Source organism: Alexandromys fortis, unplaced genomic scaffold (assembly GCF_014885135.2).
Source record: "Alexandromys fortis isolate MF-2015 unplaced genomic scaffold, M_Fortis_MF-2015_v1.1 scaffold_66, whole genome shotgun sequence".
NCBI lineage: Eukaryota > Metazoa > Chordata > Mammalia > Rodentia > Cricetidae > Alexandromys > Alexandromys fortis.
In genome coordinates this window covers 2114004-2126293 of record NW_026067950.1, presented here as the reverse complement: position 1 = coordinate 2126293, position 12290 = coordinate 2114004, and the positions used below count along the sequence as shown (strand labels likewise).

The following is a 12290-nucleotide window of genomic DNA, read 5'->3' as shown; positions in this document are numbered from 1 at the left end:
ATGATACGAGGTGAGTGAACGAGTTATTTACTTATGTTCTCTCTACTGTGCTTCTGGTTCATCGCTAAGATAAGGAGTTAGCTGTTGGCAGTGTATAAAAGGTCATCTTGAGTGACAGTCATCAGTGTAGAGAAAGATGCTGTCAGAAACTGAGGAAAAGGAGAGACCGGTCCGTGACTAAGAACATTTTGGTATTCTGTGAAGCCTTGTGTATATAGAAATAGCAACACAAAATTTCTGCCAAACAGCCCAGATAGTCGTGGTGTAAACTGCGCCTTGGCAATGTCTCCGCGTGTGGTCTCATGTCTAGTCATCATGAGAAGTGACAGAAGTTACAGGGTCTAAGGAATTTCTGCACTTCCTCTCTTGCACCGAAGTTTCTGTCAGAGATGTGAGCTCGAGGAAGCACTGGGCTTCGTGCTCTTCATAGCATTGTTCACGTCACATTTGCTGGCAGACGTAAGCAGAAGAGCTGTGACCTGAGAAGATGTGGGGGAGGCACAGGGAGAGTGCAGCTGTCTAGCAAAGCAGGGTCCCTTTACGATTTCTTTATTATTTTAGTGTGTGTGTGTGTGTGTGAGTGAGTGAAAGCCACATGTGTGCACATGCCCATGGAGACCAGGGGAGGGTATGTGCCCCCTTGGAGCTGGAGTTACACCTGGCCTGGGTTCTGGGAGCTGAACCCAGGTCCTCTGAAAGAACAAGTCCCTTTAACTGTTGAGCCATCTCTTCAGACCCAGCAAGGTGTGTGTGTGTGTGTGTGTGTGTGTGTGTGTGTGTAACAAAAGGCTATTATACCAGTTTAAGGGATGATTCATTTGCTCTACAAATAAGCATTGAGAATGTTGAGCCTTAGAGAGTAAAGATAAGGTATTAAACAGAAATGGCCAAAGCTAAGATATGTCAGTAGGTAGGATGACCAACCAGAGCTCGGTCCCTGGAACCCACGGGAGAGAGAACCCCCCAAAGTTGTCTTCTGACTCACACACACACGTTCGGTGACACTGGTGCCCCCTCTCCCACAGTAATGGCATTCTCTAAACATGTACAGGCTAAAGTCCCTGTCCTTGTCCTTGCATTGTTGCTGGGAAGAGAGGTGCCACATAAGTGGATCCCAGCCTAGGGGTGGCCGTTGTGGGGGGAGGATGGCCAGAGCCGGGAGCACGGAGTAGATGGCTGGGTGGTGGGGAGGGCTGCTCTGGGCGAGTGGCTGCCTCAGGTGTGAAGGTGTGAGTAGGCACCGGGGGCCATGCCCGGCTTTGGGCTTTACTTTGAGGTAGGGTGCCTGGGAGGGTTTTAGGCCTACAAATGACTAACTGGTTCTCCTCAACGAGAAGGAGCCACAGCTGCTTCTTCAGCTGTGTTTAGGGCAGTGTTCGGCAAAATACGTTCTTTTGTATGGCGTTTAGACTTTGCTCTGTTTTTGTTTTGTTTTGTTTTTTATCCGCCCAAAGCTGAGTGTCAGTGTTTGCTACCCATAAGGCAACATAAAACTCCAGTCATTTATAGTTCTTTCTCTTGGGGTTATAATGTAATAATAAAAGTTCAGAACTCTAGAGTTAACTAAGATGCAGGTCATAGCTAGGTATAATGGCATACATACTCTTGTAACTCCGGTGTTTGGGGAACAGAGGCAGGAGGATCTCAAGTGCAGGTGATACCTGGAATACATAATAAGCTGTGACTCAGAGCAAAGTGTTCAAGAGTAAGAGCCTCCCCCCCCCCCCCCCCCCCAGCTGCATGTACTCCTAAGCCGGATCCTGTGAGATGCCAGGGCCTGGAGGAGTAAAGGAGCCACAGCTGACCCTGTACCTCCACCTCCTCAGCTCCCTGTTCCTGCCGTCGCCACACTCTGTAGCCCCAGATTTGACCCAGTGTTCACACTTAAATGTTCTCTGTAGCCAGGTTTGGTCCAGTGTTCACACTTAAATGTTCTTTGTAGTTTCTCTGCTCCTAGCAGGGGCTCCATTCTTTTTAAATTTTATTTAAAATTTTCGTTTAACTTTTTGAAAAAACTAATTGAAATAGGAAGGATGACATCACTTCCCCTTCCCTTCACCCTCCAGCCCTCCGCTTGTCTCTTGAACCCCTTCTGTGCCCCCCTCAAGTTGATAGCTTTTTTTATTATACGTTAAACATGTATGTCATGCATGCATAAATATATACAAATACAACTTCCCGAGTCCTTACTTGTTTGTGTCTGCATTGGTTTCAAGGCTGACCACTGTGCATTGACCGACCAGTACGGTAGTCCGTTGTCCAGGGGTGGGACTTAGGGAAATCCCCATCCACGTTAACATATCTGTTGATACTGCTGTCGTTCTGATCTGGCGTAAGAGCCATTTTCAGGGCAGATTTCACAGCTGATCTCCCAGTAATCTGACTCCCAGTCCGTGACGTTCCTTGAGCCATAGCTCCGGGATCTGTGGTGTAGATGTTCCGTCTACTGGGCCTGGGCTTCCCAGGGTGTGATCTCTGTGTTGTCCTCTGCTGTGCTTTTCTGTGATGGTCTCCATTTGCTGTAGAAAGGCTTCTTTGGTGAGGAGTGTTGGCTGCACCTGTCTGTGGTATAGGGGCAGGACTGAGAGTGCAGTGTGGAGTTACAGAGTGGCGGCGATAGATTCTTCTCTAAGGCCCATGACCTCACCAGCCTGCTGAAGCTGGCTAGGACCCAATGCCCGAATGAGCTCCCTCCTGTTGAACTGGCCATAGGTTAAATTAGACAGCCAGCGGTTGCCACTTCTTGCTCCTTTATGCCTGTTTTGCCCTGATGGTTCATAGTCATGGTTCATAGCTATTGAAGCTGGGTAGGACTGTGGGATTGGCTTCTCCCTGACCCTGGCAGCTTGCATAGTATTTTCTGGAACTGTTGAGGCTAGAACATAGGAAAGATGCTTTTAAGTCAGATCCAGCTCACGTCATCCGAGTGGTGTGTTCTGAGTGTATGGTTTCTCCAGCAGTAGGGGCCACCCTCAACCTCTAAGAGACAACCAAGGGCTACATTGATAATCTCTCTTGTTTTGGGAAACATTCAGACTCCCTTCATGTCTGATACTGGGATTTTGTTAGTCTGTGGTTCCTATGGGAACATTGTTAGCCTCAAGATGTGTGAACATGTGTGAGTGCACACATGCATTCGTGCACACACACACACACACTTAGATGTATATATTCTCTGTATAATTTTAGGTAAGTATAAAATATTATAATCCCCTGAGGATTATCAAACATCCTTGATGTTATTTGTCCCCCTTCCCCCACTGTTTCAAGCTTCCTCCCTACTCTCCAGCTGGAGTCCCCTCCGCCATTGTTACTCCACACCCTACTTCATCCCTGTATCCTGCCCTCTCCACCCTGCCACCCCAGCCTGTCGTGGTCCCTTTGTGCTTGTCTGGGTTTTGTCGTCACTCCAGCTAACGTACTCGCATCTGAATTAAGAACCACAGATGGGTTGTCTTTCTGGGTCTGGGTTACCTCATTTAATATAATCTTCTCTAGGTTCATCCATTTGCCTGCAGTTTTTCTTGATTCCATTTTTCTTTACAGCTGGTTAGTATTCCGTTGCGTCTATGTGCCGGGTTATCCATTCATCTACTGAAGGACATTTAGGTTGTTTCCATTTTCTGACTGTTCTGAATAGGGTAGCAGTGAACGTAGCAATCATGACTAATGTATGGAGTACAATGTTGAGTCCTTTGGGCGTATGCCAAGGAGCGATATAGCCGGGCTGTATGGTAGACTCATCTTTAGCTTTTTGGTGATTCTCCATTCTGATTTCCAGAGGGACTGTATCGATTTGCACGCCCACTGCAGTGAGGTCCTTGTTCTCACGAGCATTTGTCGTCAGTTGTCTTGTTGATCTTGACCTTGCTGGTTTGGGGAGATGAAGTCACTAAAGTGTTTTAATTTGCTTTTCCCTGGTGGCTAACGGTAGTGAACACTTGAGGTATTTCTTACCTCTTTTTGTTTCTTCTCCTGAGAACTCTGTTCAGAGCCATAGCTTATTTTCAATTGGACCATATTAACCATCTGTCAGCCACGGAGCTGAAAGACCCTCTCCTGTTTTGTGGGTCTCTCCTTCACGTGTGGAGGCGAAGCTTCCCTCACTGGTAGCTGTGTACTGTGTAGAGGCTCTTTGATTTATGAAGCCCTCGTTGTCTTCTGTTGGCTTACTTCCTTGGCAGGTCGAGTCCTGTGCAGAGTCCTTTCCTGGGCCTGTGTCCAGTAGGGAGCTGCATGTTGCCTTCCAGCAGTTTGCGTGGTCCAGGGTTCAGATTGAGGCCTTTGATCCACTCGGGCCTGACTCTGTGCGGGGTGCTGGAACTGGGTCTGATTTCATGATCACGTGTGAACAGACAGCTGGGTTCTCTGCACCGGCTGTAGAAGGTGCTGTCTTTCTCCAGCACCGTATTGTTTTATTATAATGTCTCTGTTGTGTATTATGAAGTCTGGACTAGCAATCCCCCCCCCCCCCCCGCGTTCTTTCTGTCCAGGATTGCTTTGGGTCTCGGGTCTTCTGGCTCCAGATGAATTTTAGTTTTTTTTTTTTTTTTTTCTACTTCTATTCCTGCAAAGAATGCTGTGGGTGTTTTGACTGGGATTGCATTGAATCTGTAGGTTGATGTAGGTAGGATGGTCATTTTCACAATATTAATTCCACCAACCCACAAATGCAAGGTGTCTTTCCATTTTCTGCGCCATTCTTAATCTTTCTTCGGATATTTTAAGTTTTTGTTGTGAAGGTCTTTTGCCTTCCTGGTTAGGTTTGTTCTGAGACATTTTGTTTGTTGTCTTGGATGTTCCTGTGAATGGGAGTGTGTCTGTGGTCTCGTTTTCAGTGTGTAGTTTTGGTGTACAGAAAAACTACTGCGTTTTGTAAGTTGTTTTTGTACCCGCCACTGTGCTGAAATTATGTCTAGTTTTCTGGTGGAATTCTTGGGATCTCATGTATAATATTGTCTGCAGATAGAGACCATTCGACTTCTTTCCTGCTCGTGTCCCTCGAATTCTTTCCTTGCCCTGTCCCTCCAGCCAGCTTCTCGCGTCCTATTGAAAAGGAGCAGGGATAGTGGACATCCCTGCCTAGTTCTTGACGGTAATGGACTGCTCCAGGTTCTCCTCGGTTTAGGATGGTGTTGGCTGTGGGGCTGCCGCTCAGCCTTCAGTGTGTTGAGGTTTGCTCCCTCCGGCCCTACTCTCTGGGGCTTTTGTCACGAATGCACGTTAGGTCTTGTCAAAGGCTTTCTCTGCATCTGTTGAGATGATCATGTGATTTTTGTCTTTAAGCCCATTATAATTTATTACATTTATTGACTTACATATGTGCATCAACTCTGCATTTGTCAGATCAAGCCAGCTTGATTGTGGTAGACGGTACTGATATGTGCTGGTATTCTTTTTGCTGGAATTTTACTGAGGATTTTTGCATTTGTTTCCCATATGTGTGGGAGGGTTGTGTGTGTGTATGGTGTGTGTGTGTGTGTGTGTGTGTGGTGCATGTGTGTGGTGTGTGTGTATATGGTGTGTGTGGTATGTGTGTGGTGTTTGTGTGGTGTGTTATGGTGTATGTGTGTGGTGTATGTGTGTGGTGTGTGTGTATATGGTGTGTGTGTGGTGTGTATATGGTGTGTGTGTGTGGTGTGTATATGGTGTGTGTGTGTGGTGTTATTCCATTGTGCCCATATCTGTTAAAGCTGCTTTATGTGTATATTCTTCCCCAACCATTTCTTGCTTGTGTCTATTGATTTTGTTTTCAATAGTATAATCAAGAAGGAAGATTTTTATAACATAGTTGCTATCAGAACCAGAAAATGCACAGAAGACCAAGAGGGGTACTGTGTTACTGGGGTGGCATGTGGTGTGAGACTCTTTATACAGGTGAAAAGTAGTTCTTGTATTTTCTTTGTGATTATGAAATTATTTTTGTACTGATGCTGTTTCCAAAATTGGAAAATATTGGCTAATCATGTGTTTAATGAAAACGGTTACAAGGGTATGTGCCTAAACCATTCTTTTCTTAGACATGCATATACAGAGAGAGAGACAGACAGACACACCGATAGACACACACACAGCTCATGCGTGCATGCATCCATGCCCTGATAGGACCGCGGACTTGCAGAGCTGGAGGCGAGGGGCTGCTTCTTGCTCAGGTGCTAGGCATCCTCTCTGCCACGCTCAGGACCCTGCCGATTCGTCAGCTCACTGAAACAGACAAACCGGCATGATTCTGCTAGCTATCAGGAGGAGAGTTTACTAAGCAGGGAGTAAAGAGGAAGTTCTGGGAAGGATCACCCCTGTCCACGTGTACCAGCCAGAGGAGCCTGCGTCCAGCCATGGGAAAGTCAGTGCTATTGGTATTTCAGTTGGGACAGGGGGACCCTGTGGAAACAAACGGCTGCTGATGAGACACCTGTCTTCTGCACGGGCAGTGAGACTACTGCCAGGGATGTGACCACGTGATTAGAGAGGAGCAAGGACAGGGCACATGTGACTAAGCCAAATATTGAAGGGAAGGTTTCAGGTTGAGTTTCTGAGCCTGGGGCTGCCACCGTTAGGACCAAACTCGCTTCCCTGGCTGGAGCCATAGAGAGCACTGAGAGTGTTCAGGGAGAGACTAGAGCAAGAAGGGCGGAAACGGGAGGAGACCCGGGAGGGGAGGGCGGTGTGAGGAGTCAGCGAGAATCCCTCAAGGAAAAGAGTTTAAGACAAAAGGGGAAGAGGTTTGAGGAATAGAGAGTAGGAGTGGTAAGAGGTGTCTGTGCCGTGGCTGGATGGCCGGCCAGTCTTACGTGACTTCGCAGTTGACCAGGAAAGATTCCATTGCTGACTACAGTCCCTTTCGTCAGATCCCAGGCCACTCGTGGGAACTGAACTCACACTTGGTCGTTGCCCAACTACTTCCCAGCGGTTTGAAGTGAGGACGGGAGTCACAGCCTTGGCCATTGTTTGGCCATGAGGGTGTTTGAAGACCAATATGCGCCTCTCACCCTGAAATGAGCTAAGTCTCTTCAGAAGTCTTCCTGCCAGTGTTGGAAATCCATTCTCATAGTGGTTTTTCTTTGTTTGTTTGCATAGCTTGGCGCCCGTGTTTGCTCTCTTTGTACCATTTTACTGCTCCATCCCAAGAGTCCAAGTGGCACAGATTCTGGGCCCGTTGTCCATCACAAACAAGACACTGATCTATATATTGGGACTGCAGGTACAGTATATGTTGTATGTTCACATCTCTCTAACCAGATCTGGGTGGCTTGGGGTTTTGGTTTTATTTTGCTCTCTCCTCTTTTGTCTTTTTCTCCTTAAACAATGTTTCCATAAGTCTTGATGATCTCTATCATGCTCAGAGGAAGTGTTACGGAGCGAGGGCATCAGGGTGAAGACGGTGCTAGAGTACTTTCATAGCCTCTAGCGATCTGATAAAAGCTTTCACTGTAACTTGTGTCAGTGGAAAATACTTTCATTTAATCAATGTAGTTGTATGTAATTACATTTAAGAATCATAGTTTGAAGTGGAACAAAATGAGAATAGTGGAAAATGGAAAATCCATGTCAGAGTCGGTCTATCCTGTGCTGTGCTGCACACGAAGCTATGACAAGGACCCCAGCGTGCTCTGCCGTCCGAGCTGCGGAGTTTGCAGGAAGCATGATCAAGCTGAGTATCTAAGACTCAGAGACTGAAGCAGGCTCAAGGCTAGAACCCACTCTGGCTACAGAATAAGTAAAGCCTGTCTCAGCAGGAGGGACTGGAGAGATGACTCCGTTAAGGACCCAGGGTCAGTTCCCAGCATTTCCCGACACCCCCTTCAGGCAGCCCATAACTGCTTGTAACTCCAGCTCCAGGAGATCCGACGTTGGCTCCTGGCCTCACCCGTAGACACACACATGCACAAACACACATGAAATGAAAAAGAATACAAATCACTTCTTAAAGTGAGAAGACACCTTAGAGAAACCGCAGTGGTAAAATGCTTGCCCAGCAAGTCCAGCGCCCCAGGTCAAGGCCCAGCATGCTCTCTCCTACGGAGAGAAGGCGAAAGTGGCATCGCCCACTTTGGTGCATACATGGTGGCAAAGTCGTGCTTTACCATGGCCTTGCTGTGAAGCCACCGGAGCCTTCGTCTGACTTGAAAAGCAGACTTTGAAGGCTGGCCGCCCTGGCACCCAGTGTGCAGCCTCTGCCCGCAGCCTCATGTGCTAGAAGGCGTGGCGCTCTCCAGGTTTCTGTCTGCATTCTCTGGCATTTTCTTTACCTTTCTTCTCGCATCTTCCTGTGACACCCTGTGCAGCTTGGCCTTTCGATTACCCCGTTAGCGCTCACTGTGCTCCTTATCCCGCACATCCCAGACCAGACGCCGTGCCCCTCCCCCTCCCCTTGTCACCCTCAGCGTTTCCTCCAGCTCCTCCAGTCTGCTGTCCTTCATCTGTGACTCATCTGGGCTGTTCTCACCCTGGTGTGTTCACCCCTCACCATTCAGCCCTACACCATGACACATGGGTCCCTCCTCACTCTGTCTGCCCTGGCTTTGCCTGGCCGTCTGGTTCTCCCTTCTCTGATGCTAGGTAAAAGCACCAAGGACAGAAAGGACTTGGTTACTTTATTAGTTACGGGGTGGGTGAAAGTCATTAGGACCTCGGGGGTTTCAGCTTGGTGACTACAGCCCCTTAACCCTGCCCGAGGGAAGAGATGTCAGTGCCACCGCCTCTGGTAGTTTCCAAGTCAATACAGACGAGCATTGACTTGTGAGGCACGAGGTGGTGTCGTATGGAAGTGGAGGTGTCTCCAGGATGACAACCAGGTCCTTGTCTGCAGCACCACTTCCCTCTTCTCCACTGTGAAGTCCAAATGTCTGAAGTTTTCATCCTCCTCCCCTCCCTACACTCTGGGTTTTCTTGCATATTCCATGTGTGTGTTTACGTGTTATACTTGTTACTATAGGTGTGTGTGCATGTGTGTCTAAACAAAAGCAGACTAAATGTGTTTCCTGATTGCTTGACACCTTTGTTTTTGGAGATGGAGATTCACTGGAATCCGTCAGTTCTGCTCCTCCACCCTCCAGACGCTGGGGTCGCACCCATGCATCGCTGTGCTGACTTACTGTGTGTTCTGGGATCTGAACTCAGGTCTTCATGATGGTGTGGCAGGCACTTCTGCACTGAGCCGTCTCCCACAGCTCCATCTCCTCTCCTGCATATTTCTCTGGCTTTCTCTCTCCCTACCACGGACACTTGAAACCAGGAATATTAGACAGATGGATAGACAGGCAAATAACTTTAACCATCCTAAGAGCCGGAGTGCCATCGACGGTGGCTTAGAGATGTAAATGTTAGGTGTTCACTTCCCGGGGAATCCAGCCCAGAAGTGCATTCACGCCCTTTCTGAGTGCAAACAGAAGCCTGGTGCTAAGGCAAGGGATGTCAGAGACTAAAGAAATTGTTCTTTTCCTGACAAAACGGCAAGCTGCTTTACGTGTATAAGAGAGACTAGGGTGACAAGCACAGAGCCACGGGGCAGAACGCCCCAGTCACTGCTCCTGGTGTTGCCTGACCCAGAGCAAGTCCTCGGTGGCTGATAAGAAACCCTGGCATATATGAAATGCCTGGGGAGCAGGGCCTGGCTCTAGAAAACGGTGGCTGGTTTGGGATTCCTCCTCTCGCAAGAGGAAATGCTTGCTTACATCATCCTCATCCTTGTTACGAGAGCTGGGTATACATTGGCCTAGCGTCATGTCAGCAAAGTCAGGTGGACAGTGGAGCCACTGGAGCAAAGGCTGCGGCCTCCTTTCCCTCCGTGCATGTCTGTGTTCCATGCATGTTTGTGTTCTGTGTTCCGTGTATGTCAGTGTTCCGTGTATGTCTGTTCTATGTTCCATGTATGTTTGTGTTCTGTGTTCCGTGTATGTCAGTGTTCCGTGTTCCGTGTATGTCTGTGTTCTATGTTCCGTGCATGTCTGTGTCCTGTGTTCCCTGCATGTCTGTGTTCTATGTTCCGTGTATGTCTGGGTTCTGTGTTCTATGTACGTCTGTGTTCCGTGCATGTCTGTGTTCTGTGTCCCATGTACGTCTGTGTTCCGCGCATGTCTGTGTCCTGTGTTCCTGTGTTGTATGTGCAGAGCCCTGAAGCGTCTGTCTCGCGCAGTGGCAGCAGTGAATCTGAGCTGTACTGCTTCAGGACTCTCTGTCTTTCTCCAAGGCTCTGCAGCTCCCCGCTGAACCTTCCAAAACTGTGCCCGAGCCACAGGGCCTTTCATTCTTATGGGACACTTGGAGATGCTTTGTGGTTTGTTGTTGTTTTGTTTCTTAGAACCTTGAGCACATCTCTCAGACAAAAATTTGGAAAACAAAAGAAGAAATTCTTTTCTAATTCTAATTGGAATTAATTAGAAAATACAGTTCTAATGCCCTTCATACCTTTGCTTTGTTTTTACTGGCATACTCTTTTTTTTCAATTTTAACAACTTTATTTTACTTTTTTTTAAACAAAATAAGATATAATAAGATAAAACAAAACAAAACAAAAAAACTCACAGGGAAATTGAATAAAGCAAACCAACAGAAGGAAAGAGCCCCAAGAGAAGTCACACGAGCCAGAGACCCACTCGTTCACACATCAAGGAGTCCCATAACGTCCCGCCACGCACAGAGGACGGGGAACTAGCTATGCCTTCCTTGGGTGAAGTAGAATGAGCCTTTTCGTCCCGGAAAAGGGTGCTCTTGGGCATGGACTTAGATGCTGGCAAGTTCTCCAACCTAAATGTACACAAAGCAGTGATGAGAAATTAAAATTAGGAAAGTCATATGAACAGCTCGTAACGATCATTACCTAGCCCCAAGGATGGACAATGGCTAGTATTTCTACATCGTTAATGCTGATTATGTATGTATGGTTGTTTACTGTAAGTCGCTATGGCCCACTTGTAAGTAAGAATGTGCTTGAAATTCAGTTATTTTCCTTTGCATGTCAGGGGCCAGGTTCAACACGTGTTATCAGCTACAGAAAGCCTGGAGCCTTTGGCTTAGCAGCCTGTTTTCTTCTAAATAAACAGAGTTGCTATTCCTTTGCCTCCCATTGCTTCCCTAATTACACCGTGCACGGTTGATGTGCAGCGGCGCAGTGCGTGAGCTGCGCGTGCTGGGCTGCTGTGGGATCTCATTTTCAGCTGCCTTCTCTTTTCTTTTGTAGCTTTTCGCCTCTGGCCCCTACGTCTGGATTGTAGCCATAAGTGGACTTGTAAGTGTGATTTTTTTTTTAACCTCCTTCCCCTGATATCTCTCATCTTTTAAAAGGAAAAAAAAAATATGGGGAAAAAGTCATGCTTAGATTGTAGGTCACAGACACGTGTCTCCAGCGTTCTTTTTACCTGTGTCGGGAGTAGCTTGGTGTTCCTTCTGACTGAAATAGCGCAGTTACATGGAAGACCAACATCATTCAAAGGAGAACAGTTGGTCCCGAGTTTCAGAGTGACTTGAATAAAGAAGGTTTTCCATGGGGTTTTTGTCAGTGTTGTTTTAAATGGCATCAGTGGTCTAATTCATAGCAAAAAGAGATGACAGAGAATGGAGATGCCGGGCCCTCCTGAGCAGGACAGCTACTCCACTTCAGGGGAGCTTCTCCACTTCAGGAGAGCTTCTCCACTTCAGGGGAGCTTCTCCACTTCAGGACAGCTACTCCACTTCAGGACAGCTACTCCATTTCAGGAGAGCTTCTCTACTTCAGGGGAGCTACTCCATTTCAGGAGAGATACTCCACTTCAGGAGAGCTTCTCCACTTGTGTAAGAGACATGGTTGTGGAGGGAAAAGATGAGGTGACTTGCCAAGTCAGGTGGGTCAGAGCGGGACCAAGATCACGGTGTTTGTGGCCAGAGGGGGGAGAAGGGAGCATGCTGGAGGGTTTGGTGTCCTCACCTGGAGATTTCCTAGGTCCACAGAATTCATTGCACTTTAGAAAACACTTTAAAAGAAATGTTGAGCATGCAGCTGAGATTGATGCCTCATGACCTGAATGTAAACTTGTGGAAATAAATTTGTAACAAGTGTACATAGAAAATAGTGTACATAGAAAATGTACAATGAAGTGTACATAGAAAATGTACAATGGTGGTGCACGCCTTTAATCCCAGCACTCGGGAGGCAGAGGCAGGCGGATCTCTGTGAGTTCGAGACCAGCCTGGTCTACAAGAGCTAGTTCCAGGACAGGCTCCAAAGCCGCAGAGAAACCCTGTCTCGGAAAAAAAAAAAAAAAAAAAAAAAAAAAAAAGGAAAAAAGAGAGAGAAAATAGTTTTCATCTCTTTC

The 12290-nt window shown here is 47.4% G+C and overlaps 1 protein-coding gene across 1 annotated transcript in view; it reads left to right on the top strand.

Annotated features, from left to right (window-relative positions):
• Window positions 1–12290, top strand: part of Ubac2 (UBA domain containing 2) — a 168831-nt gene that overhangs the window by 104473 nt on the left and 52068 nt on the right. The window contains exons 5-6 of the mRNA XM_050150387.1: window positions 7078–7201; window positions 11180–11227. Of these exons, the coding sequence (XP_050006344.1) occupies window positions 7078–7201; window positions 11180–11227 (172 nt within the window). The remainder of the gene's footprint in view (window positions 1–7077; window positions 7202–11179; window positions 11228–12290) is intronic.